The sequence below is a fragment of the Echeneis naucrates genome, chromosome 16 (assembly GCF_900963305.1).
Source record: "Echeneis naucrates chromosome 16, fEcheNa1.1, whole genome shotgun sequence".
Classification (NCBI taxonomy): Eukaryota; Metazoa; Chordata; class Actinopteri; order Carangiformes; family Echeneidae; genus Echeneis; species Echeneis naucrates.
Window position 1 is genome coordinate 785,353 of NC_042526.1, and position 22,620 is coordinate 807,972.

Below are 22,620 nucleotides of genomic sequence, written 5' to 3' on the forward strand. Positions count from 1 at the left end.
GTTCTCTTTGACAAACAGGTTTGCTGCTGCAGACGGAGCATCTGGACTGGTGGTGCCAGATTCTGTCTCTGAACTCAGATCTTCTGTGTCACTTCCTCAACTGCAGGGCAGTCGGGGAAAAATGTTTCAGTTGTAAAGGACACAAAGAAGACCTACTGTTTAAATGAAGAGCTTCTTTATTTACATCATGACAGATGTTCAGAGTATCTTCATAAAACTGACTGTTCTTATTCATTAATATTCACATCCATTGTAACCACAGCTGATCAAGTTTATCCAGAAATGCGTCAAACTAGGATGATGTGTTGAGTGCTGAAAAACTTTCTCCAAATAAGGTTGACTAGAACAAAATGTTTTCGACTAGAGTTGCACAGTTTGCAGCATCGTCAGCGTTGTGCTTCTGTGGCGACATCACGGCCTGCAGGTCTTACTCTCCAGACCCGAAAGAATCCTCTGCAGATCAAACTCGTGTGGTCAGAGGTGTCCACACAAACGCACAACAGCGTTGATGACCCAGTTTAATTTAAAATAAACACTTTCACTCTGGTTTACATAAAGGAGGCGCTGAATCAGCTCGAACACACTGCCGCTTTTGATCCTAAACAAAGACAGAAGCTTTTTAGTTTGTTGTGATAAATTCATTCTGGTTCTGGGCCAATAAGAAGGGAAACATTGTTCCTGGTTGCCTGGCAACGTCCCGCTGTCCCCCTTAAACATCCAGTGTTTGTGCGATGGTTCGTTCAGGCTTTCTGTTGACATGTCTGCAAACCTGCTCAAGTGTTCATCCCAGTTCAGCTCCACTACAAGTTTTAACTCTGTCGCCACCAGCAACAGACAGTGACCATAAAGATCAAGATTAAAGTCTGGATCCTTCTCACATCTACAAACACTGCAGGGTCACAATGTACGTGATTAGATTAGAATGACATCAATTCCCAAACACATCATTAATGTTAACATGATCAGCTTAGTAGCTCGACACTATACTGACATCAGCACTTTGTGAGTTGCCATTTTGAAACCTCCAGACTTCATCCTGATTGGGTGGCTCAGTCTGTCAATCTCACAGTAGCCCTGCCCCCTAACCCCTCCCCCCCTGGTCTGTTTCCCTCAGTGAACATCATGTTGTATTTCAGGCTGAGACCATAAACTCATCAGGGATGAGGAGGGACATTTTCCCATAGACTTCAGTACAATATGACTTCTTTTAACACCCCTGATGGTCAGTCTCTGGCTGCTCCTCGGTCACATTTTTTTATTCCTGGGTTCCAAAAGTTCAACAGGTCAACAGGTCAACAGGAAGTGATGAAGGTTGTATAAATCTGCTGCTTCATGGTTTGGGGGGCTTATTTATGTTTATTTTTGTTTTCTCATCTGCAGGCTGGAGAGTCAGACTGAATGTGGTGTGATCAGGCGTGTCATGTGTTCAAAGTTCACAGAAAAGGTTGCATGTTGTTTCTGTGCTCAGCACAGTCCATGTGTGGGCGTCATGTGGGCGTCCGTCCGTCCACGTCCACGGACGGACAGACGGACGCCCACATGAATGAGTTGAGCTCACGCAGACGGTGTGATGTGATATTTGGCTTTTTGGCCCAGCTTTGGACTGAGCATATACAGAGGTGGGGTTTTCCACGGGGGGGGGCTGTCCACTGTCAGAAAACATGGAGAAAAACAATTTTCCAGAGACTGAATGTAAATATAAAACTATCTTTGTTAGAAAAGTGAGCTTGTTTTTTTTGTTTTTTTTAATGGGTTCTATTAGTTGGGGCCTGTAATTAGAGCCCAGACTGTGGGGCCCCAGGCAGAGAAGCCCATCAAAGCCCAGGACCCCCACCCCAAATTCAGACTATTGACAGACCCTACAACCTACAGATGTCCCTTGAAGGCCTCACTTGGTAGATCGTATAATTTACTATTGTTCCATGAATGCCTCGTATGGATACTGTGGCAGATTTTATGGGGCCTCGCTGCTCCCTTTCTCATGACAGGTCAGATGAGTTATCAAACCCTTTAACATCTGGGCTTTAGAAGAAGTTCAGTTATTTCCAGTTCTGCCTCAAACTGCCACACAAATGTGACTTTAAAATGAATAAAGATTTGGCTCTTTACTGCCGTCAAAGGTTCTGCTGCAGAACATCTGACGGCGTTGGCTATGATGGTCCCGAGGCAGACCAGCCTCTGGCCTGGCTTTGGCTGAGGTTGCGGTCAGGAGTTTTTAATTTAGGATGTTATGGTAAAACTAAACCAGAATGAAGACTTCAAGTTCCTGAGGCTGAAATGATGATTGAGGCAACTTGAAAGGGGGGGGTTAGCAGAACTGTCTAAGGTCATTTATTTTGTAGAGTAACTGAAGTTTGGAGGAATGTTAATAGATAGGATTTTGCTGTTTGGTGCTAATAAGGCTCAGTCTGGACTCAGACCTGGATTTTCTGAGCTGTGCTCTCATGATTGACCTGTTGCTGTGGTTCTTGTTGTTTACTGTCCCTCCATCGTCCGTCTCTTAGAGGACACTTGTCTTATCATTCGTCTGTCTTCAGTCTGAACGGCATGTCGAGGAAATTCGACTCTGTACTGAAGAGTCTGTTCTGATCAGTGTTGACGTTGTGTTGGGAACAAGAAGCAGCTTTGCGTCAGGAAACCTGGACAGTCAGACTGGACCACCCCCCAGCAATGCCCTGCTGCGGGGGCAGCTTTGTCTTTCGCCCCCATTGGTCATCAAGTCAGTGCTGCACTGACTTTGTGTGCGCACAGCATTGTGACGCGTGGGTGTAAAATACACTGTCAATACCGGACACACAAAACACACACAGCCTATTCCTGGATCCTGCTGTGGCTGCCATGTGGTAATGGTTAGGAACTCCTGAGACATCTGCAGAGCACACAGTCCAGTTTCCCTGTTGGAGGGGGGCTGACAGGTCACCTCAGTGCTGCATTACAATAACTCTGCTGCCCCTGAGTTTGGGCTGTGACACCCCCAGCCCCCCAACTCTGCCACAGGATGTGGTTGATGCTTCCACTCGGCTCCATGTGTGGATTGTAAACTCAAGTGACCTCAGCCCTCTAACTGCTTCTGTCTTTCTCTCTTTTAGGAAACTGAGATCGCCGCTGAATGCAACCATGTAAGTGAAGTGTCTCCACTTCTGTTTCCCAGGATGCCTCATGTTGTCCTATCTCTGTTTAGTGGAGAGCATCATTTGCTTTGTAGCTTGAGGTTGTGATGCTGTCTTAACAGAATGAATCATGTTCTAGAGGGAAGTTTAAAACATTTTTGCGCTTCATGAAAATCAAACCCTTAATGTGGATCAGTTGAAGCTTTGATCCTTCATTATTTCAGTTTCTTGAGGAATCCAAGTTCCAAACAGGAAATGGAAGGTACGTCTGTGTAATCCAGATATTTGATGGCTCTTCTCTCTTCCAGCTGCTTTGGAACTACAAGCTCAACCTGACCACTGACCCGAAGTTCGAGTCCGTAGCCGTGGAGGTCTGCAAGACAACCATCTCTGAGGTGAGCTATCGTCCTGTCAAACAAACGGACTAACCCGACACGAGCCGTTAAGTGACGCTGTTTTGGCTCGTCGCAGATCAAAGAATGTGCAGCGGAGGAGCTGGGGAAGGGCTACCTGGTGTCCTGCCTGGTGGATCACCGCAGCAACATCAGCGACTATCAGTGTAACCAGTACATCACCAAGATGACCACCATCATCTTCAGCGACTACCGGCTGATCTGCGGCTTCATGGACAAGTGTCGTGACGACATCAACACTCTGCGCTGCGGCAGCATCAGCACCGGAGAGAAGGTGAGATGGGGGAAAAATCCAGAGGAGGAAGGAGGTTTCTCATTTGGACGTGTGATTTCTTCACTGATGATTCTGACACAATTTACTGGCCCCAGTCAAGTTTTACATTCCTCTAGATACATTTTTAAATGTATTTAATATGAAGTTTTACAGTGATATCATTACCATGACATCTAGAAAAGTCAGAGGTGAAGGAGTCATCAGCTGTGACAGACACTTCAGTTATGTCTATTAAAAGAAGTTCACCTTCGCTGGAGCACACGAAGCTGTTAGACACACTGTTATTATGGGATATCACGTCCGCACAGTTCAGACTTTGGGTTAATTTTTTCAGCAGAGCGGGTGGAGTTGGTGTCATGAGCAGGAATTTGTCACGGTGTGTGGTGAGATTAGACTGACCGTGTTGGCTCTATATATAACTCAGAGGGCGGCTCCAAACGGCTGTCTAAAACACTGACACAGTGGCATGGCATGATTTTCCTCCAGGTGCAGGTAGACCAGCATGTAAAAGAGACGTCCTGTCTATGAATGAGTCAGAAAAAGAGGGATTGTGTGATTTCTGCTCCCTCTGCAGGACGTCCACTCTCAGGGCGAGGTCATTGCCTGTCTGGAGAAAGGTTTGGTGCGAGAGGCCGAGGAGCAGCTGGGGGCGCACGCCATCAAGGACGACTGTAAGAAGGCCATCATGAGGGTGGCCGAGCTCTCCTCAGACGACTTCCACCTCGACCGCTACCTCTACTTTGCCTGTCGTGAGGACCGAGAACGCTTCTGCGAAAACGTGAGTGTCCACAATGAGAAGTTTGTGTCAACGACAGATGGAATTATTCACTCGTTTCTACTCTTTTCAGACGCTGGCTGGAGAAGGACGAGTTTACAAATGTCTCTTCAATCACAAGTTTGAGGAAGCGATGTCTGAGCGGGTTAGTGGTTATTATTTCACCCTCTCATACAAATCCACCCAACAAACATGAAAGCAACAGTTTTGCCTTTACTTCCATTTTGTCAGTTCAAATTAAAGATCAAAGTTTTCTGTAAAAATAAAACACATGACTTAGCCGTAGTCCTTACTCAAACCGTCACACTGGCCTTTAAAGGTCACGATGAACCATTTACATGTAGACGCACACTAAAACGGATGACCTGAGAGAAGAGGCTTGTTGGTGCCATCTCCTCGTGTTGCTGTGTCATACACACAGTTCTCTGGAGGTCGTCATTACCCACCGAGCGTGTGTGAGAGCTTCTGGGTCGACAGTGTGATCCACTTCCTGATCCTCAGATCATCCTCATCTTCACAGATGTCGCACAGTGGAATCACACAGTTTGGTGCATAATATGCGCCTTGAACTTTGTTTGTATTTAAGGTGAACTTCTCAGAGCTGTCGCATCTCAAAACTCATGACGACGATCCTGTGGGAAGAAACTCCTCCCAAATTTAAGTCACATTTGCTGTTGAGTGTTGAGGTGATGCTGAAGGTTTGACTGTCGAACTCACATCAGGTGGGAGCGAGACTCTGACAGTGATGCTGTGTGTCCTCAGTGTCGCGAGGCGCTGACCACCAGGCAGAAGCTGATCGCTCAGGACTACAAGGTGAGCTACTCACTAGCCAAAGCCTGCAAGTCTGACCTGAGGAAGTATCGCTGCAGCGTGGACAGCAACATGCCCCGAGCCCGAGAGGCCCGTCTGTCCTACCTGCTGCTGTGTCTGGAGTCGGCGGTGCACCGAGGTGAGCCGGCCCCTCCGTCACTCACTGTTACCCCGACAGTCCGAGTCCGCTGTCAGTCAGTCTGTGTTCACTCCTGATTTATTGACTCATCAAACACTCAATTAAGCTCTTTCCTGTCAGTCAGTCTGGATGTAGTCTGAAGGAAATGCACATGAAAAGAAAGGAGGGTAGACCTGCGTTCACGTGTTCCGTTCTGAGTGAATGAAAGTCCATATTTCATATTAAAGGGTATAATTGAGCTTCTTCAGTCTTTTATTTTGAATGGTTGAGTCCATAAGAAGGAACATTTTATGTTGTGTAGTTTTAGACTTCCTGTCTCCACCTCTCTAAAGCAGTTGTCAGGTAAACCAAGAGAAACCAGAGCCTGTGTTGTTGGGCTGGGGGCGTGGCTAAGGGCAGTTCAAAGTTCCAGAAGTGTTGCTGGGTGTTTTCAGGCTCTTTTTAATTTTTAAAGGGCTAAAACTTCCTGCTCAGCTTTAATTAAATAACTCGTCTCAACCTCTGTGAAATCATCCAGTGATGTTTTTGAGTGTTCTGCCAGTAAACGTTCCCGTGTGCCGTTTCAGGCCGCGTGGTCAGCGGCGAGTGTCAGGGGGAGATGATGGACTACAGGCGGATGCTGATGGAGGATTTCTCTCTGAGTCCTGAGATCGTGCTTCACTGTCGCAGCGAGATCGAGGGTCACTGCTCCGGGCTGCACCGCAAAGGACGAACGCTGCACTGCCTGATGAGGGTCGGCCGAGGGGACATGGGCGCCATCGACCCCAACTGCCAAAGGGCGGTAAGTCCACGTCAACAGGGAGGAACTGTCTCATTCCAGATCTGGTTCTTCTGGCAATCCGCTTCCTCTAATTGCTCCACAGTATTTACCTTCCTACATTTCACCTATGTGTCTTTTTTTTTTTAAATGTGTTTATTATCCTCAGCTCCAGACTCTGATCCAGGAGGCCGATCCCGGAGCCGACTATCGCATCGACCGAGCCTTGAACGAGGCCTGCGAGTCCGTCATCCAGACCGCCTGCAAGCACATCCGGAACGGGGACCCCATGTGAGTCCTCTTCAGGCTCGTCTGTGAATGTTGTGCTGTTGGTGCAGTCTCTCACTGCTGATTCTGTGTCGACAAAACACAGTGGTGGGTCGTTGTGATAACATTTTAACACCTTAAGCCTTTAAGCCAGAAGCTTCTCCTCCTCCTGATGGTTTAAACTGCAGAATCTGATCTGTCGTGTGTGAAACCGACTTCAGTGATAAACGGATGACATTTGGATCAACCTGGTCTACATTGAATAAACTTGACTGAATTATTGACTGTGCCCCCCCCCCCCCCCCCCACTCTCTCTGTACTCTTCAAATAAAAGTGGAAAACTAAAATAAATAAACTGGTTCATGATTGGAAAGGCTAAATGAATATAACTAGAGGATTTCAGTTTTTCTACCAAAACAAAGCATCACATGACCTTTAGAGCTGTTGGTCCTCGTCTGTCGGGTTGATGTGACTGACGTTTGTGTTGCTGCTGCAGGATCCTGTCGTGTCTGATGGAGCATCTGTACACAGAGAAGATGGTGGAGGATTGTGAGCACAGGCTGCTGGAGCTGCAGTACTTCATCGCCAGGGACTGGAAGTGAGTCCTGCTCACCTGTTAACAGGATTTAGATTAGATTGTGGGTGAAAAGGAAACAGAGTTGACACTTTGGGTTTAAAAATGAACACAACAGTGCTGACACAGGATGCTGCGTCGTCTTCTGTGCCGCTGCCCGCAGGTTGGATCCCATTCTGTATAAGAAATGTCAGGGCGACGCTGCTCGGCTCTGCCACACTCACGGTTGGAACGAGACCAGTGAGATGATGCCGCCTGGAGCCATTTTCTCCTGCCTGTACCGCCACGCTTACCGCTCTGTGGAGCAGGGACGTCGGGTGAGTCTGCTGAACCAGTCACAGACGGAGCGCCGGTCTTTCACACAGTCGGTGCTCACCACTGCTGTTGGTGATGTTTCTTGTATTTAAAACCTGCTCTTAGTTCACATGAACGTGCTCATACCTGCAGAGGTGAACGCCGCAGTTAACGGAGTCAGCTGATAACCAGCCACTGTTGTTCAGGTTCAGTTAAGCCTGGTGATGAAAACTGATCCTGGATATGTTGACCCTGCTTGGTAGAGGGGACCTGTTGTCTGTTTACAGAGTAACACAGTTTGTGTTTCTCACTGACTAGAGTATGTTCTTTTAGCTCAGCAGTGGAGACTCTGAAGCAGAAAACGTCACTGTGAGTACATTCTTCTGCCCGGCAGTCAATCACAGGAAGCTGGTTACGTCTGTCATGACCGCTGGTGTTTTCAGGGGAAGCGAATGTCTTAATTTTCTGTTAATTGTGCACGAGGAAATGAAATGAGTCGCTTAACTGTGATGTGCGGAATCAACAGGAAGCTCTGGAGAATCTGAATGTGGTTGCGCTGATTAATCAACTGCAGCAAATCAAGCTTCCAATTATCAGCTACATGTGGAAGTATGGCCCAAAAGTAATGCTCCACCAAAATGTACTGTTTTCACACCAAACACTGACATGTCTCTGCTCCGCCTCTTAACTTATTATGAGGCTGAGTCAAAACACCGTGGATGACATCAGTCTGCGTTGTCACTTAACAGCAAATCACTATCTGAAGGTTTTATTCTTCTCTATTTTCGATTTGTCTTTCGCTGATGAGCTGAGTAAAGTTAATTATAAATCCACTGTCGTTTGTAACGGACACACTCACTAAAACATTGGTGGCACGGGAAACGGGGTGGATGTCTTTGTCTGACATGGAGACTGTCCTGCAGCTTTCCAGGGACTGTAAGGTGGAGGTGCAGAGGATTCTCCACCAGAGGGCGCTGGACGTGAAGCTTGACCCCGAGCTGCAGAGACGCTGCATGATCGACCTGGGGAAGTGGTGCAGCGAGAAGACCGAGGCCGGACAGGAGCTGGAGTGTCTGCAGGACCATCTGGAGGATCTGGTGTCTGAATGCAGAGACGTGGTGGGAAACCTGACGGAGCTGGAGTCGGAGGTAAGTAGTCCTGAGATGATCACCAGCCAGAGACGAGGCACACATCAACAGGCCCTTTGAGTTTCTTCAGAGAGAATGAAGTTTTCGATCCTCCTCTCACGGCGTCACTCTGTCTTCTGTCCTCAGGACATTCAGATCGAGGCGCTGCTCATGAGAGCCTGTGAGCCCGTCATCCAGACCCACTGCCATGTAAGTCTGTCCTCCCACAGTGAAAGGTCCATAGAGTGGGACATATTTAAATCTTCCTGTTTTCTCTCCATCTGTTAGGAGGTGGCTGACAATCAGATCGACACTGGAGATCTGATGGAGTGTTTGGTTCAGAACAAACACCAGAAGGAGATGAATGAAAAGTGTGCAGTGGGAGTGACGCACTTCCAGCTGGTGAGCTGTTTTAGCATTCGGAGGTTCTTTTGGTTCTTCTTACTGTTGATAAAATGGAATCCAACACTTGCTCATGTGACTTAATGATTACACGTCATCCCTGATGAGTCTCCTCTCTGTTTCCAGATTCAGATTAAAGATTTCCGCTTTTCCTACAAATTCAAGACGGCCTGCAAAGAAGACGTCCTCAAACTGTGTCCCAACATCAAGAAAAAGTAAGGCACTCACATTAAACACACAGAAACCTTCCTCTGATTAATCCTAGTCTTATATTATACTAATAAATCTTATTGATTAGGAGAGTTTAAGTTTCTGTGCTGCCTCCTGCAGGAACCAGATCAAATCTGTTCTTTTTATCTTTATCTGATCAGGAGTTCTGCTCATTAATGATGAAAAATCAGCTCCAAATATCTGTCTTTATTCTGTCAACACAATAAACCGACTTCTCTTTGTGTGGTTAAATTAACCTCATAACAAAAGGGAAAAGACTTTTAAAACCCCAGAGGAGAGAGATGTCATCAACTGTGTTTGAGACGAGGTCGCTGACCTCTTGTCTTCCTGTCGTTTCAGGGTTGATGTGGTGATCTGCCTCAGCACCACAGTGAGGAACGACACCCTGCAGGAGGTCAAGGAGCAGCGAGTGTCCGTCAAGTGTCGCAAACAGCTGCGGGTGGAGGAGGTGGAGATGGTGCGTTCACTGACAGTTTCCAAAGAGCTCCGCTGTCATTCAGTCAGAAAGGTGGCGAGTCGCCACCCAGACTGAACAGAAACGGAGACAGGAAGTGCCGACCGTAGCAAAGTTTCTATTAAACTTCAGCCTCGCTCTGAGACGGCTGACGAGACAAACCTGACACGGATGAGGAGAGTTTGGTGTTTTTAGGCTGTTGAGATAATAAATATATGAATGGCATCTTTTCCTACATCAGTCAGGGTCAGAGACGTTTAGCAGATTTAAGTTTCCAACCAAACATTTCTAAAAGGTTGAGTGAGTTTGCTTTTCTCTGTGTTCTGTGTTTTGCTGAGTTTTGCTTTCTAATCTGCACAGATTAAAAGTTTCTCTGTAAATCCACTAAAGTCTTGTCTGACTTCCTGCAGTCAGAGGACATCCGTCTGGAGCCGGAGCTGTACGACTCCTGCAAGCAGGACATCAGCAGACTGTGTCAGAATGTGGCCTACGGAAACGCACAGGTACACACACACACCCAAGAAACTGCAGATTGTGTTTCAGAAATATCTGTCCATGTGCAGCTCTGACAGTTTGAACCCAGAGACACAGGACAATGTGATTTTTGGCTGCGTTTACCAAACAAAGATCTGAAACATGAGGCCCACACTGAGGAGCTAAAACCTGCAAGTCCCAGAGACTTCTGTTAAACTACAGCAGAAATCAACATTTAACAGTTTTGCTTTATGGTCACTTCCTGTTCTACAGATTTGTTCCATGTTACATGAATTTCCCACCAATCAGCTCTATCCCTCTCTGCAGGTCATCGAGTGTCTGAAGGAGAACAAACGTCAGCTGACGTCACGCTGCCATCAGCGCATCTTCAAGCTGCAGGAGGTGGAGATGGTTGATCCTGAGCTGGACTACCAGCTGATGAGAGTCTGCAAAAACATGATCAGGGTAGGTCCACTAAAGGGGAGGGTGGGTGGGTGGGTGGGTGTGTGTTGGTGTGTGTGGTGAGTGATGGCTCTTGTGTGTGCGTTTCTTCCAGCGGTTCTGTACAGAGTCGGAGGGGAAGAACGTTCTTCAGTGTCTGAAACAGAACAAGAACAGCGAAGTGATGGATCCCAAATGCAAGCAGATGATCACAAAGAGACAGATAACTCAGAACACAGGTACACAACGTCACAACTCCAGTGTCTTTAACATGACAGTCGCACAACTACCGCAGCTGACTGTGAGTCTGTGTGTGTCTCCAGACTACAGGCTGAACCCGGTGTTGAGGAAAGCCTGTAAAGCCGACATTCCCAAGTTCTGTCAGTCCATCCTGAATAAGGCGACGGCCGACAGCGAGCTGGAGGGTCAGGTCATCTCCTGCCTCAAACTCAAATACGCAGACCAGGTCAGAGTCAAAAACCTGTTTCCTCCAATGAAAACACAGAAAATATACGGAGGGAGTGAATGATGGGAAATGTAGTTTTGTACCTGTCAGAGAAAAAACGTGGTTTTATTTAAACAGTCTTTCTGAAATGACAAACTCGTTTGTGTGTTGTGACAGCGTTTGTCTTCAGACTGTGAGGATCAGATCCAGGTCATCCTGCAGGAGTCGGCCCTGGACTACAGACTGGACCCTCAGCTGCAGATCCACTGCACGCAGGAGGTGGATTACACATTTTAAAGTTCTAGTTGATGATATTAACATTTTAAAGGAAAGGATCCAAAATCTTTAAAGGTCCCGTACAGCCTATATTAACACTTCAGGTTAAACACCGGAGCTCGTCACGATTTGGACCTTGGATACCGATCCAAGTCATATAAAATATAAAGATGTTCTAACAGTAGAAATTCTGCTGAACAAAGACTGAAGACTGTGTGTGTGTGTGTGTGTCTGTGTGTAGATCTCCAGGTTGTGTCCGGAGGAGGCAGCAGCTCAGGAGCAGACAGGTCAGGTGGAGGAGTGTCTGAAGGTCAACCTGCTGAAGATCAAACAGGAAGGATGTAAGAAGGTAGGCACAGTCCGCGCTGCCTTCACTGACCTGCTGAGGGTGACCGATTTTACAGCACTATTCCTTTTGTTCAAATGAACACACAACCAAAGTTCAGAGAACTCATTTTCTTCATCTTACTTTACTCTCATTTTCTGTCCTCCTCTTCTTCTTGCAGGAGGTGTTGAACATGCTGAAGGAAAGTAAGGCGGACATCTTTGTCGACCCCGTCCTGCACACGGCATGTGCCCTGGACATCAAGCACCACTGTGCAGCTATCCCACCCGGCAGGGGGCGCCGTGAGTCCACAAACACACACACACACCGTGACCATTTAAAGTAAAGGATCACAAACATGAAGCACAGAACCTTTACTTAGTTTGGTGTTCTTCATCAGAACAGGAAAAAAATACTGTTGATGAATTAAAGTTCCAGTTTACATTCGCTGTGATAGAGAGGAGAGCTTGATGACAACAGCACACGGTCAACACAACAGGCTGATGGCTGATGTGTTGTGGGTTTCCTCAGAGATGTCGTGTCTCATGGAGGCGCTGCAGGACAAACGGGTGCGTCTGCAGCCGGAGTGCAAGAAGAGGCTTCAGGATCGCATCGACATGTGGAGCTACGCTGCCAAGGTACACAAACCGCAGCGTGCCTGAAAACCCTCCGAACACCGTGAAAACACGGCCGGTGGTGTGACGGCAGACAGCAGGAGACGCACAAACTGGAGCTGTTGTTGACCTGCAGCAGAGCGGACGGCTGTCAAAACCAAAAGATACAGTTTCATTCTGATGGGCTTCTAAGGGACTCTTATTTTGGTATTTGTTGAGAACTGCTGTCTGTTTTAATTTGAAAATTAAGTGGAAAGGGGTGTTTTACGGGAGTCTTATTGTGAAGGGACTGAGCTCACTCTGGTTAAAAATGAGGCTTTTATTCTGAAGTGGATTGAACATGCAGAAATAACTGAGTTTTGAATTAATTTGGTTTTTACTCTGATTCTATTTTTAAAAACAATGAATTTTACTTTGAAAGAGGCAGCGACATGCTAACACCACTTCCCACCATATTAACCTGCTCAGATTAATTTGGCATAATGTCCTCTAACTCGTCTACTTGTCTTGTTCGTACTCACCACCAGGTGGCGCCCGCCGAGGGTTTCTCAGATCTGGCCATGCAGGTGATGACATCACCGTCCAAGAACTACATCCTGACTATGATCGGCGCCGGCGTGGCGGTGCTCTTCATGATGGGGCTACTCTGCGGTCGGTTCACCAAACGCGTCACTCAGGAGCTGAAGGACAGGTAGACCACACCTATCTTGGGGTCAGGACACGCCCACAGGAGAACCAACCACCGCTGAAAGAACCCCCCCCCCTGCCAATAATCCCCCCGCCAACTCACCCCTTCAACTCTTCTCTACTACCTTTCATTTGTAATCTGTCCTCGCTGCTTCTTCTGCCAGTGGAGGGACACTTACGGTTGCGCCGAGGGCCAGTGGGCGTGATCAGTGACTCACCTGTGCTGCTTCTACACGAGCCCCGCCCTCCTTTGAGGAGGTCACGCCCCCTCCCAAACCACTGCTGCTGCTTCTTGTGATTATTTCTCTTCTTTTCCCCAAACTTGGACACTTTTTTGATTTGATTTTATTATTTTTTGTTGCTGTGCTTGGGGGGGGGGGTTGTGAGGATATGGGGTCAGAGGTCATTCAGGGGTCAGGGAGGTCAATAAAATCAAAGTGTAAATGTGTAGAAAGTGTGTGTGGGGGTGGGGGGGGGCTCACATATAGAGCAGTGAAATGACTCCAGTATTTTAATGATTAGTGTGTGTGTGTGTGTGTTCCACCGCCATCTTCTCCTTCGTGGTCTTTGTTGGTCCTCCTGCTTAAAGAGTCTTGGGGATTGTTTGGCTGTGGATATATGTGTATATTTTTGGGGGGGCGGATGTGTGTTAGTTAGATTATGTCGCCATGGGACTGCCAGGCGGGCGGTGCCAAACCAGCCGGCCCTCCACCGAGCCACAGATATGATAAAGTTGGGGGGGGCGCACATCAAAAACACTCCCAGCCGGTTCACCCAAACCTCTTCCTGCAACAGGAATAATTTTCTTTTTTTTCTTTTTTTTTTTTTTTGTGATTTGGCAACTTTCATTTTTATTTCTTTTCAACAGCTTTTGCCCCCCCCCCCCCCCCAGCAGAATTTGTGCCATAAACACACCCAGCAGCTTTCTGCTGCTCCCAGTTCAGCTGGTTCTTCACCATCCGACCTCAGCGTTGGTGGTTTTCCTGAGTGGGGTCCAGACATAGCTGGACTGGGCAAACTGGCTTCTCTTCTCTGCCCCCCCCCCCCTCGCAGCCATGCACTTGCAGCGTGGCTGTTGGTGTCACGCAGTGCAGGAAATACAACAAATCAGAATTTAAGAGTCTAGCTGATGATAGAGATGTGAACATTTGTGTGTAAAGATCGAACTGGAATCATTGCACATTTTTTCTTTTTTTATATCTATAAATATATATATATTGTTTTGTTATAGCTTTATTTATTTGTTTACTAATGGTCAAAGGTTTTTTTTTTTTTTTTTTCATTTTCAATGATTAGAATGTTCTCTGGTTGCCTTTTCTCCAGCGAGCGACAGCCTCTCCTTCCTCCCCCCTGTGGGAAGGAGGGAGGGGTGAGGAGGATGCAGGCGGTGAAGGCGTCGACCCGCTCCAGCACGTAGAGCAGCGAACGCCTCTTTGGCCGCAGAGTGAGTTCGATTCCTGCTCTGGTGGCTGCTGCGTATCTGAAATGTGACGATGCTTCGAATGACAGACAAGAAGTTCGTGCTAGAAGTGGTTTCATTTTTTTCTTGCAGGAAACGCGCCGTCGTGTCACAAGCGCGTTTCACACCTGTCCACAATTGGGCCGGTGGGAAAACAAAGCAGAAGAACGGGGCGCTCTGATCCGTTTGATTCTCGTGTTTACAGAACGCCAGAAGTGCTTCAGCGGCAGTCGAACCTTTAATGTCATCACAGCTCAACGCCGCATGAAGCACCACCTGAGTGAAACAAACGTCCCTCACGTCAGCAAAACAGGAAGTGTTCTTTGGGGGGGCGGAGGTCTCCTTGTGCGTCTTCGCCGACTGTAAAAACACTGAAGAATTTCATGTACATGACGTGTACTATAGTGTAAAATACGCTCCAGCAGTTAACCTGTGTTTTCTAACCGTGTGGCGTGCGCCGCCCTGCCCCCCCATCCCCCGCCCCTGCTTCATGAAGGAGGCATTCTGATTCGTTGAGCTGCATTAGCCCCTTTTTATTTTCTGTCCCGTCTCTCCCTCCATCTGACCTGTCGTCGGTTTTATCAGATTGTGCCTACTCACCGTCCCGCTGGGGGACGCCGCTGTACAGAACATCCCAGAATCCCCTGCGGCATCGAGCAGAGGTGCATGTTGTGTGTGTGTGTGTGTGTGTGTGTGTGTCTTGGCTGTGATGGATGACGTGTCTGTCTGTGTGTTGCCCACAGATTTGGGACTGTGAGCGTCTGCAGGATGCAGTGTGATCTACAGTCGGTTCCTCGCAGTTCTTTGTCCTGAGTGACGACAACTAGATTGTTTTTGATTTTAAGTTGGTGATGATGATGAAAGATCTTTTTTGTAATCAATGTTTTTGTCTGAATTCATGGAGGGTTTTTTTTTCCTCTTTTTCTGTCCACTTTTTTCAGTTTCTATTTGTTGTTCTGTACAGATTAAAATTGGACAATTTGTTAATGATAATAAAGTCTGCAAGGTTTCTACTCCCTCTGTGCTCTGTGTGCGTTCTGTCTGCTCTGTGGACGCTTCGGTCCGTCTCACAGATTCGTGTTAAATTCTTCAGACCAAAACACGTCGACTTGGCAGCTTCTGTTCAACACAAGAGTTTAGACCCGAATGTCTGAGAACATCCAAAACTCCTGAAACCTGACGTGTGGACAACACGCTCAGAAAAACACAGCAGAGCAGAGATTTAAATCACATCTTTGTTTTTTCATCATGGAGGCAGTTAACTGCAGAACCTGCCTGAGAAAGAGCCCGTCTGATTATCTGCAGGCAGATTCCAGATCAGCTGTTTTTGGTTGTCAGGATGAAGTCGACTGAAGATTTGGAGGGAAAACAACAAACTGGTTTTAAAAGGAAACTCAGACTGAGTTCAGTCCTCCATTTATTTATTTTAACAGCCGAACAAAACACTTAAAAGAAAAGTTGTTTTTAATCCTTCTGTCTCACTATCTGATGTGCTCTTCAGTTTTTCCTCTCTGGTGTCATCAGAAGTTAAACTGTCAGCTCATTTCAAAGAGACAAACTACATTTGTTTGAGTTGAAGGACGGACTGAAGTCGGACCGGACCGGACCTGAAACCTTCAACTGAACACCTCATTTATATATATACACAGAACAGATGCATTAAAGTCACCTACAGAGGCTGAATACACTCAGTGGTCTGACCCCTGACCCCTGACCCCTGCCCTTCCTCTTTAGCCCCAGACTTGTTACTTCAAACTGAATACAAATCCTAACTTTTGAAGCTCCACTGAAATTCTAATTTAAGTCGACGCGGAGCAGGAATTGGCCCCAATGACCCCTGAGGCCCCGCCCACTGACCCTAAAACTGGTAGGGGGAGACGAACAGGGTGACCTTGGTCAGGTAGCGGCCCAGCAGGGTGCTGCGCTCCAGCTCGCTCATCTCCACCTCGGCCTCCAGGGTGGCGGGACCCTGGATGGGCGTCACCAGGAGGAGGGTGCCGGTCTGACGGCCCGAGCGCTGCACGCTGAAGTGACCCCGCCCACGACCTCCAGCTAGGCCAAAACGCAACGTGTCGCCCAGCACGCGGGCCGCAGACACCCGGAAGAGGACGCGGGGGGCGGACATGTTGGACACCACAGACAGGAAGTGGAAGGAGATGGAGTTTGGCGCCTGAGTGCACACCTTGTCTCCCAGCATGCACGGGTTCCTCTCACAGCGCCTGCACAGACAGACAGGAAGCTGATGACATCACTTTTCATTTATTCTGCAGCCGTCTGCATTTCACAGTGAGCTATTGTGTTCTCGTTGTGTGACTGTGGTTTTCATTGTTTTTATTTATCTGCCGTGGCCTTTTATCCTCACACACATATAAATGTGTAGCTCACATTATGGAAGTCGAACCGCAGTTATTGTCAAACTGACGACCCCACAAACTCCCAGAGAGCTCCGTTTGCCGCCTCCTCGTCCCAAATGTCAGATATATTCATGTTAATTGGACGTTTCTAAAGTTGCAGCTCAGTCTGAAGAGAGCACGCGTTCGTTCTGGGAGGTTTGGATTTTTTCTTCAGATGTGATTTAGTTCTCTGATGCTTCAGCTTTACAGATCTTTTGTTTACAGCATCAAACTGAATTTAGTTTTGATTTCATTTTTTCTGTCTTGTTCTATTTGATTTGACTTTTAGTGCTATCACCTGTATCTTAACTTCCTGCTTCCTGCATCAAGCTCCACCCCCTACACACCAGAATGCAGACTATGTGGTGTTGTCATGGCGTCCTGTCTGAGACGCTGACAGACCGCAGAGACACAGACGTCTCAGGAAGAATGTGGAGGACGGTGTGATCTTACATTGGAGACGTCTTGATGTAGGTGGCGTTCTTCATGTGAGGACACTCCACCGCCACACACTGGAACCCTCCGTAGGTGTTCACACACACCTGCTGTGCTGAGCAGTTGTGTGTCCGGGTGTCACACTCGTCGATGTCTGGACAGAGAAGAGCAGATGGGTCAGAGTTATGACCTTGGCCGGTCGGTGAGTGACAGGAAGTGACCTCTGACCTGTGCAGCTGCGGGCGTCCGCGGCGAGGTCGTACCCGGCCGGGCAGAAGCAGTGGAAGCTGCCGGGAGTGTTGACGCACTGATGGACGCAGAGACGGCCCGGCTGACCGAGCGGGAACAGGTGACACTCATCGATGTCTGAAACGGACGCCATGGGTCAGGAGCTGCAGCAATGACTGATGGGAAACGGCACAGATGTTACCTGTGCAGATGTTGTTGTCGCGGCCTGATATGGTGAAGCCCACATCACAGGTGCAGCGGGTGGAGCCCAGGAAGTGAGTGCAGTGAGACGGTCGGATGGCGGAGGAGGAAGATGTTGGTGTTGGAGTGAATGAGGAGGAGGAGGAGGAGGAGGCCAAGGAGCTGCCGGTGCTGTTGAAGCCTGCAGAGAAAAACAAAAAAGAAGACGTCAGAGGAAAAGGGAGCAGAACAAGAAGCAGCAGCTCCATCGAAGGTTGGACTCACGGCGGCACATCGGCCGCTGGCCGCTCCACTTCAGAGACTCCAGACACACCCGGGTCCGCGGGCCAATCAGCTCGTAGCCCGGTTTGCACAGGAAGTGGACCTCGTGGCCGACGCCAAACACTCTGCCCAGCCGACGGCCATGAGCGGGAAGCTCTGGTTTGGAGCAGGACGCTGTGGGGGGGTCAGACACATAATCTTTGACTGTCGGTCACAAACCCGTAAAAACATCTGGAACACTGATGGATGACTTTTTATTCATCAGCAGAGATTTGGGTTTCATGTTGTTGATCATCTGGAAGGTTAAAGGTCGAGCTTCGTGTGGAGGGAGACTCACCGTTCTTTTTAAAGATGGCCACCGTGCTGTTGTGCAGGACGCTGAGCTTCTTCCGGAGGGAGCGAAGGCCCTGCTGGTACGACGCCTCGTGGGCCGCCAACATTTTCTCCACCTGACGCAGCGAGGTCAGCAGGTCGTGAGTGGACGGACAGTCCTGAGGACGGACAGACAGACAGAACCAAACATTCATGTTTAGAGCTGCACTTTAAAAAAAGTACAAAAACACAGAAAGGTTCAATGAAATAAAAATGGAAAACTTTCATATAATCTTGTGACATTTCTTGTTTTAAATTCAATGATTACATTTAACAGCTCATAAAAATCAAAAATCAAAAATAAAGTTTACTGAGATGAATCAAAAAAGGATTTACAGCCCAGAAACGTTCCTGGAAGTCTGTTCAGTTTTGAGTTTTTGCACACAGGCAGCAGACTTCCTGACCCGGCTGTCTCCGCTGCTTCAGGTGTGAGGTCTAAACATGGAGGTGAGGTTTTCTGACACGCCGGTGAAAACCTCACAACGTAACACAACACACAACATGCTGCCACAGACTGAACCTGTGTGTTCACAGTTTCATGAAACGGACGCAAAAACAGAATCAAAACTGAATAAAATAATTCATCAAAGTTTTCATTCAGATTATATTTTTAGATTTTCCTGCTTTCAGTTTAATTTCTTTGACGTTTTCCGAGAAAGTCAAAAATAGATTTTTGTTGCTGTTATTGTTTCATGAATTTTTGTTCACATAAACCAGTTGTGTTTTTTCCCTTTTGAGATTCATCAGGTAAAAAAAAACACGATGAACATTTTTTTATAAAACCATTAAAATCATTAAAGTCATCTTCACTGATGTTTTTACAAATGTTTTTGTCCCTTCTGTGTTTCTGTACAGATCTGATCTCCTGATATTAAGTCTGTTTCTTCTTTAACTAATTTTATTTTGAAAAAATTAAAAACATTTTTACCTCAACAGAAAAATCACTGGTTAAAACCAAGTTGGTCAAATTTCTGAAAAATTACTTGAAAAGTTTTGAAAGTAATAAAAAACCACTGAAATAAAAAATTATGAATCATCTAAAAAGCGTTATGAAAATATAAAAATTGAGTTTTCTCTTCTAGCTGCTGATTTTTCTCGACCGTTATCAGGTAATGAATGAATAATGTGACTGAAGATCACAGTTGTGTTCACGTGTTACAATAAATGAACTTGTGTTTTTGCAGTTTGCTGGACTGAACGATGAGTTCTGTCTGCTCTGAACGTCACCTGAGCCGAAGAGAAGCTCATCTGATGAAGACTCAGCATCAACACCACGACGCCAGCGGCCTTCATCCTGGACAGAAACCCCCTGGTCCTGGTTCTGGTCCTGGTCCTGGTTCTTGTCCTGGTCCTGGTCCTGGTTCTTGTCCTGGTTCTGGTCCTGGTCCTGGACCTGGTCCTGGTTCTGGTCCTGCTCCTGCTCCTGGTCCTGGTCCTGGTCCTGGTTCTTGTACTGGTTCTGGTCCTGGTCCTGGACCTGGTCCTGGTTCTGGTCCTGCTCCTGGTCCTGGTCCTGGTTCTGGTAAGTCGGTTCCTGATCAGCTCTGCTCTGTGTCGTCTCCAAAACTAAACCATCTTCTCCCTCGCTCCTTCTTTTCAAGGGCACTTGCCAAATTTCACTCTGACAGCCGTCCTCCTCCTCCTCCTCCTCCTCCAACCTCTGAAATATGGAGGAAGAGGAGGAGGAGAGCAGCTTCCACATCTGGAACAAGCTTTCACTAATTTGGAAGCATCAGCAGAGCCAGAATTAGACTCACAAATTATAAGGAGAGTCATGTGGCGGTGGCGTCTTTTAATCATCTTCTGCATCATTCAGGCGACGAGATTTCAGATTCCCTCCCCGACTCAGGAATGTGTGTGCTGCTCCAGTTACAGCAAATACAAACACCCCCTTTTTGTTTTTAAACCTGCTGTCTCTCAGGATAATGGCTCCTAAATGACAGGGCAGCCCTGGATCAGCCTCCGCCTGGAAAAGATCTGCAGGATCTGGGAAGAAAAGACCCTCCAAGCTTTCTCTCATATTTCAGGCACGATAATGGCAGAGTGTGAACGAACGCTGTAATCTCCCAAATCTTTGGAAGTTTGTGGATTTTTTGGAAAAGCAAGAGAAACATTAAAACTTCCCCCCAAAAATCCGCCTTGAATGTCTCTGAAGACTCCTTCAATTAGAAGTCAAAGTGAGAATAATAAGTTTTAGTTTTATTCTTGTGCCTCTCAAACCAACAAAACAACACGACAAAAACAGACACACCAAAAAAAAAACAAAAAAACGTAGCTGCTCAACAGAAAATGGCACTTAAATGAAAATAAAACAGTTTGATTTGAATCAACACTTGTTTAAATTGATGGATTCAATTGACAGAATCATTAAAGTCCAGATGAGTCTGACTCTGATGATGCAGTTAAAGAAAAGTGGGTCAGAATAATGAAATATGAATGTGTCGTCCACCAGGGGGCGCTGCAGTCTCTCCTTTCAGCCCTCCTGTTCACAAACATGTGGCCCAGCAGCATTTCAGAAGTGGCTGATTAGAGCCCAAAGCTCAGATCTCTGAAACCAACGTGGCCCGTCTGTTTATTCTTCCATCAGAACGAAGATCACATGACGAGCTACTTCGACAAACACAGAAACACATAAATGATACATCTGAACTGTCCACTCAGAACGGACACCCTGTTCACGTGTTAAAGGTCCGTCTGGGCTCCGATCCTGGATCAGCTCCAGTTAACGTCTCAGAGAAACCCTCAGAACCTTAAAACCAGCCGTCAGGACTTCTGGGACTTTGTGATGTCACAACGAAGCAGCCACGGCCCCATGAAGGGTTTGGTTTTTACCTGAAATCTGCTCTGCTTTTACTGGATCACTTAGAAAACAGTCAGCCAATCAGAAGAGAGGATCAGATCCAGATCCTCTGGGAATAAAAACCTGCAGCCCGATGGATCAACCCTCATTGAAATGCATGCTGGGAAGGCGTTTGGCAGCGGCTGACAGAGGTTAACTCCAGGATAAACACGGGAGCTCAGGAGGCGCCCGCTCATCTCCGTCATATCTTAATGAGACAGGACGGCTTTAATTAGAATCCAACGGACCCCCCACTGACCTGGGTCAAATCATAAACACTGCTAATCAGCCTGCTCAGACGGAGCTCCAGGCAGCAGGTGAAGATCAGAGCGATGAGTCCAGACCTCCAGGATCTGGTGGTCATAATGTTCTGGCTGCTCCATGGTGTGTGACCAAGGGGTCAAAGGTGAAAGGTCAAAAGAGCGAAAATCTTTAGCTGATCCAACAGCCTAATATCCGATCTCTTCCTCCTGTGCACGCTGACTCGCCCCCCCCCTCTCCTGCTGATGAATGGACCGGCCCCCCTCCATCCCCCTCAGATGGTACAGCCCACTGCCATACTCAGCGGTCACCTCTCTCTCTCACTCTCAGTCAGCTTTCATTTCTCTCGCCTTCCTCCTCTTCTTCTCTTGTTATGACTCATTTCAGGAGTGACATCCACCGAGACAGACGTAAGTAACACACAGACACACACTCAGTGTAACAGGAGGACACATGCAGTGTTTGTGTGTCGTTCAGGTGTGTGTGAGTTCATGTGAACTGATGTTGGACTGTGATGCAGCTGAATGTGACGATGATGTTCAACATACAAGTGTGCGTCTGTGTTTGTGTGTGTGTGTGTGTGTCTGTTTTCGGACATATGTAGAAGTTTTCACAAAGAGTACAGTTTTTGAAATAGAGCTTTAAATAATCGGGTTAAAATGTTTATATTTTTTAAATGGATGTTGATTTTATTCTAAATGGAAACAAACTGTCTGAAGGTTTAAAGGTCCGGACGGTCTCCAGGTCTACAGGTAGACCTCCATCTGGACTCTGATCCTGGATCAGCTCCAGGTTCTGTATTAATCAAAAGTCTCAGTCTGGATTCAGAACCTGAACCTTAAAACCAGCCGTCAGGACTTCTGGGACTCTGTGATGTCACAGCGAAGCAGCCACGTCTCAAGCCCCTCCCTCTAAAATATGACAAACACTTCTGACCTCTACATGTTGTTGAGTTGTATTCCTGTTTCGACTCGTGTGTCACTTCGGTCTCATTCTGGTTTGTCAGTTTACCTGAAATCTGCTTCATTTTTGTTCAAAAACATGAATGAGGGTGATGGCGGCTTCGTTGTGACATCACACGGGCCGTGAAAAGCTGCAGGTGTGTCGATCTGTTAGAGATCAAATCGTTCTTCAGAAATAACGAAAATAACAGCTCATGATCGAGATCAGCTTCCACTTCAGCCTCCTCGCTCTTTACGGGGAGTCGAGTTCAAGGTTTGGTTTGTTCAGCCATAAAATGGTAGAAATGTCAGCGCTCACATCTCCGTCTCAGCTGAGGCTG

At 47.2% G+C, this 22,620-nt stretch overlaps 2 protein-coding genes across 5 annotated transcripts in view; one reads left to right on the forward strand and one right to left on the reverse strand.

The window, feature by feature from the left end:
- glg1a (golgi glycoprotein 1a) overlaps window positions 1-22,620 on the forward strand; it is a 37,974-nt gene that overhangs the window by 3,719 nt on the left and 11,635 nt on the right. Inside the window, exons 2-27 of one of the 4 annotated variants that reach the window (XM_029522748.1) lie at window positions 3,090-3,119; window positions 3,419-3,505; window positions 3,582-3,797; window positions 4,372-4,575; window positions 4,646-4,717; window positions 5,335-5,521; window positions 6,088-6,302; window positions 6,448-6,569; window positions 7,042-7,143; window positions 7,283-7,436; window positions 8,337-8,561; window positions 8,688-8,750; window positions 8,829-8,942; window positions 9,069-9,157; window positions 9,513-9,630; window positions 10,038-10,130; window positions 10,429-10,566; window positions 10,658-10,781; window positions 10,866-11,008; window positions 11,165-11,266; window positions 11,505-11,612; window positions 11,770-11,890; window positions 12,120-12,226; window positions 12,730-12,893; window positions 14,213-14,333; window positions 15,092-15,365. In XM_029522748.1, the coding sequence (XP_029378608.1) occupies window positions 3,090-3,119; window positions 3,419-3,505; window positions 3,582-3,797; window positions 4,372-4,575; window positions 4,646-4,717; window positions 5,335-5,521; window positions 6,088-6,302; window positions 6,448-6,569; window positions 7,042-7,143; window positions 7,283-7,436; window positions 8,337-8,561; window positions 8,688-8,750; window positions 8,829-8,942; window positions 9,069-9,157; window positions 9,513-9,630; window positions 10,038-10,130; window positions 10,429-10,566; window positions 10,658-10,781; window positions 10,866-11,008; window positions 11,165-11,266; window positions 11,505-11,612; window positions 11,770-11,890; window positions 12,120-12,226; window positions 12,730-12,893; window positions 14,213-14,306 (3,192 nt within the window). In that variant the 3' untranslated portion in view covers window positions 14,307-14,333; window positions 15,092-15,365. Of the gene's footprint in view, window positions 1-3,089; window positions 3,120-3,418; window positions 3,506-3,581; window positions 3,798-4,371; window positions 4,576-4,645; window positions 4,718-5,334; window positions 5,522-6,087; window positions 6,303-6,447; window positions 6,570-7,041; window positions 7,144-7,282; window positions 7,437-8,336; window positions 8,562-8,687; window positions 8,751-8,828; window positions 8,943-9,068; window positions 9,158-9,512; window positions 9,631-10,037; window positions 10,131-10,428; window positions 10,567-10,657; window positions 10,782-10,865; window positions 11,009-11,164; window positions 11,267-11,504; window positions 11,613-11,769; window positions 11,891-12,119; window positions 12,227-12,729; window positions 12,894-14,212; window positions 15,366-22,620 lie in introns of those variants that run through there. The other 3 variants (XR_003841788.1, XM_029522750.1, XM_029522751.1) reach the window with 3 other exon arrangements.
- On the reverse strand, window positions 15,759-19,791 carry LOC115056374 (fibulin-7). The gene is made up of 7 exons (XM_029522752.1): window positions 19,466-19,791; window positions 18,204-18,357; window positions 17,870-18,040; window positions 17,607-17,786; window positions 17,405-17,542; window positions 17,195-17,330; window positions 15,759-16,567 (listed from the first exon to the last, which is right to left on the reverse strand). Exons 1-7 carry the CDS (start codon window positions 19,529-19,531, stop codon window positions 16,207-16,209), a joined length of 1,206 nt encoding a protein of 401 aa, XP_029378612.1. The 5' UTR covers window positions 19,532-19,791; the 3' UTR covers window positions 15,759-16,206.

Bases quoted from the DNA above. Each gene is read 5' to 3' on its own strand.
- LOC115056374 (XM_029522752.1), bottom strand. From the start codon at position 19,531: ATGAAGGCCGCTGGCGTCGTGGTGTTGATGCTGAGTCTTCATCAGATG. The intron at 18,041-18,203 runs GTGAGTCTCCCT...ACCCCCCCACAG, and splicing joins GGCCATCTTTAAAAAGAACG to CGTCCTGCTCCAAACCAGAG. The intron at 17,787-17,869 runs GTGAGTCCAACC...TTTTCTCTGCAG, and splicing joins CCAGCGGCCGATGTGCCGCC to GCTTCAACAGCACCGGCAGC.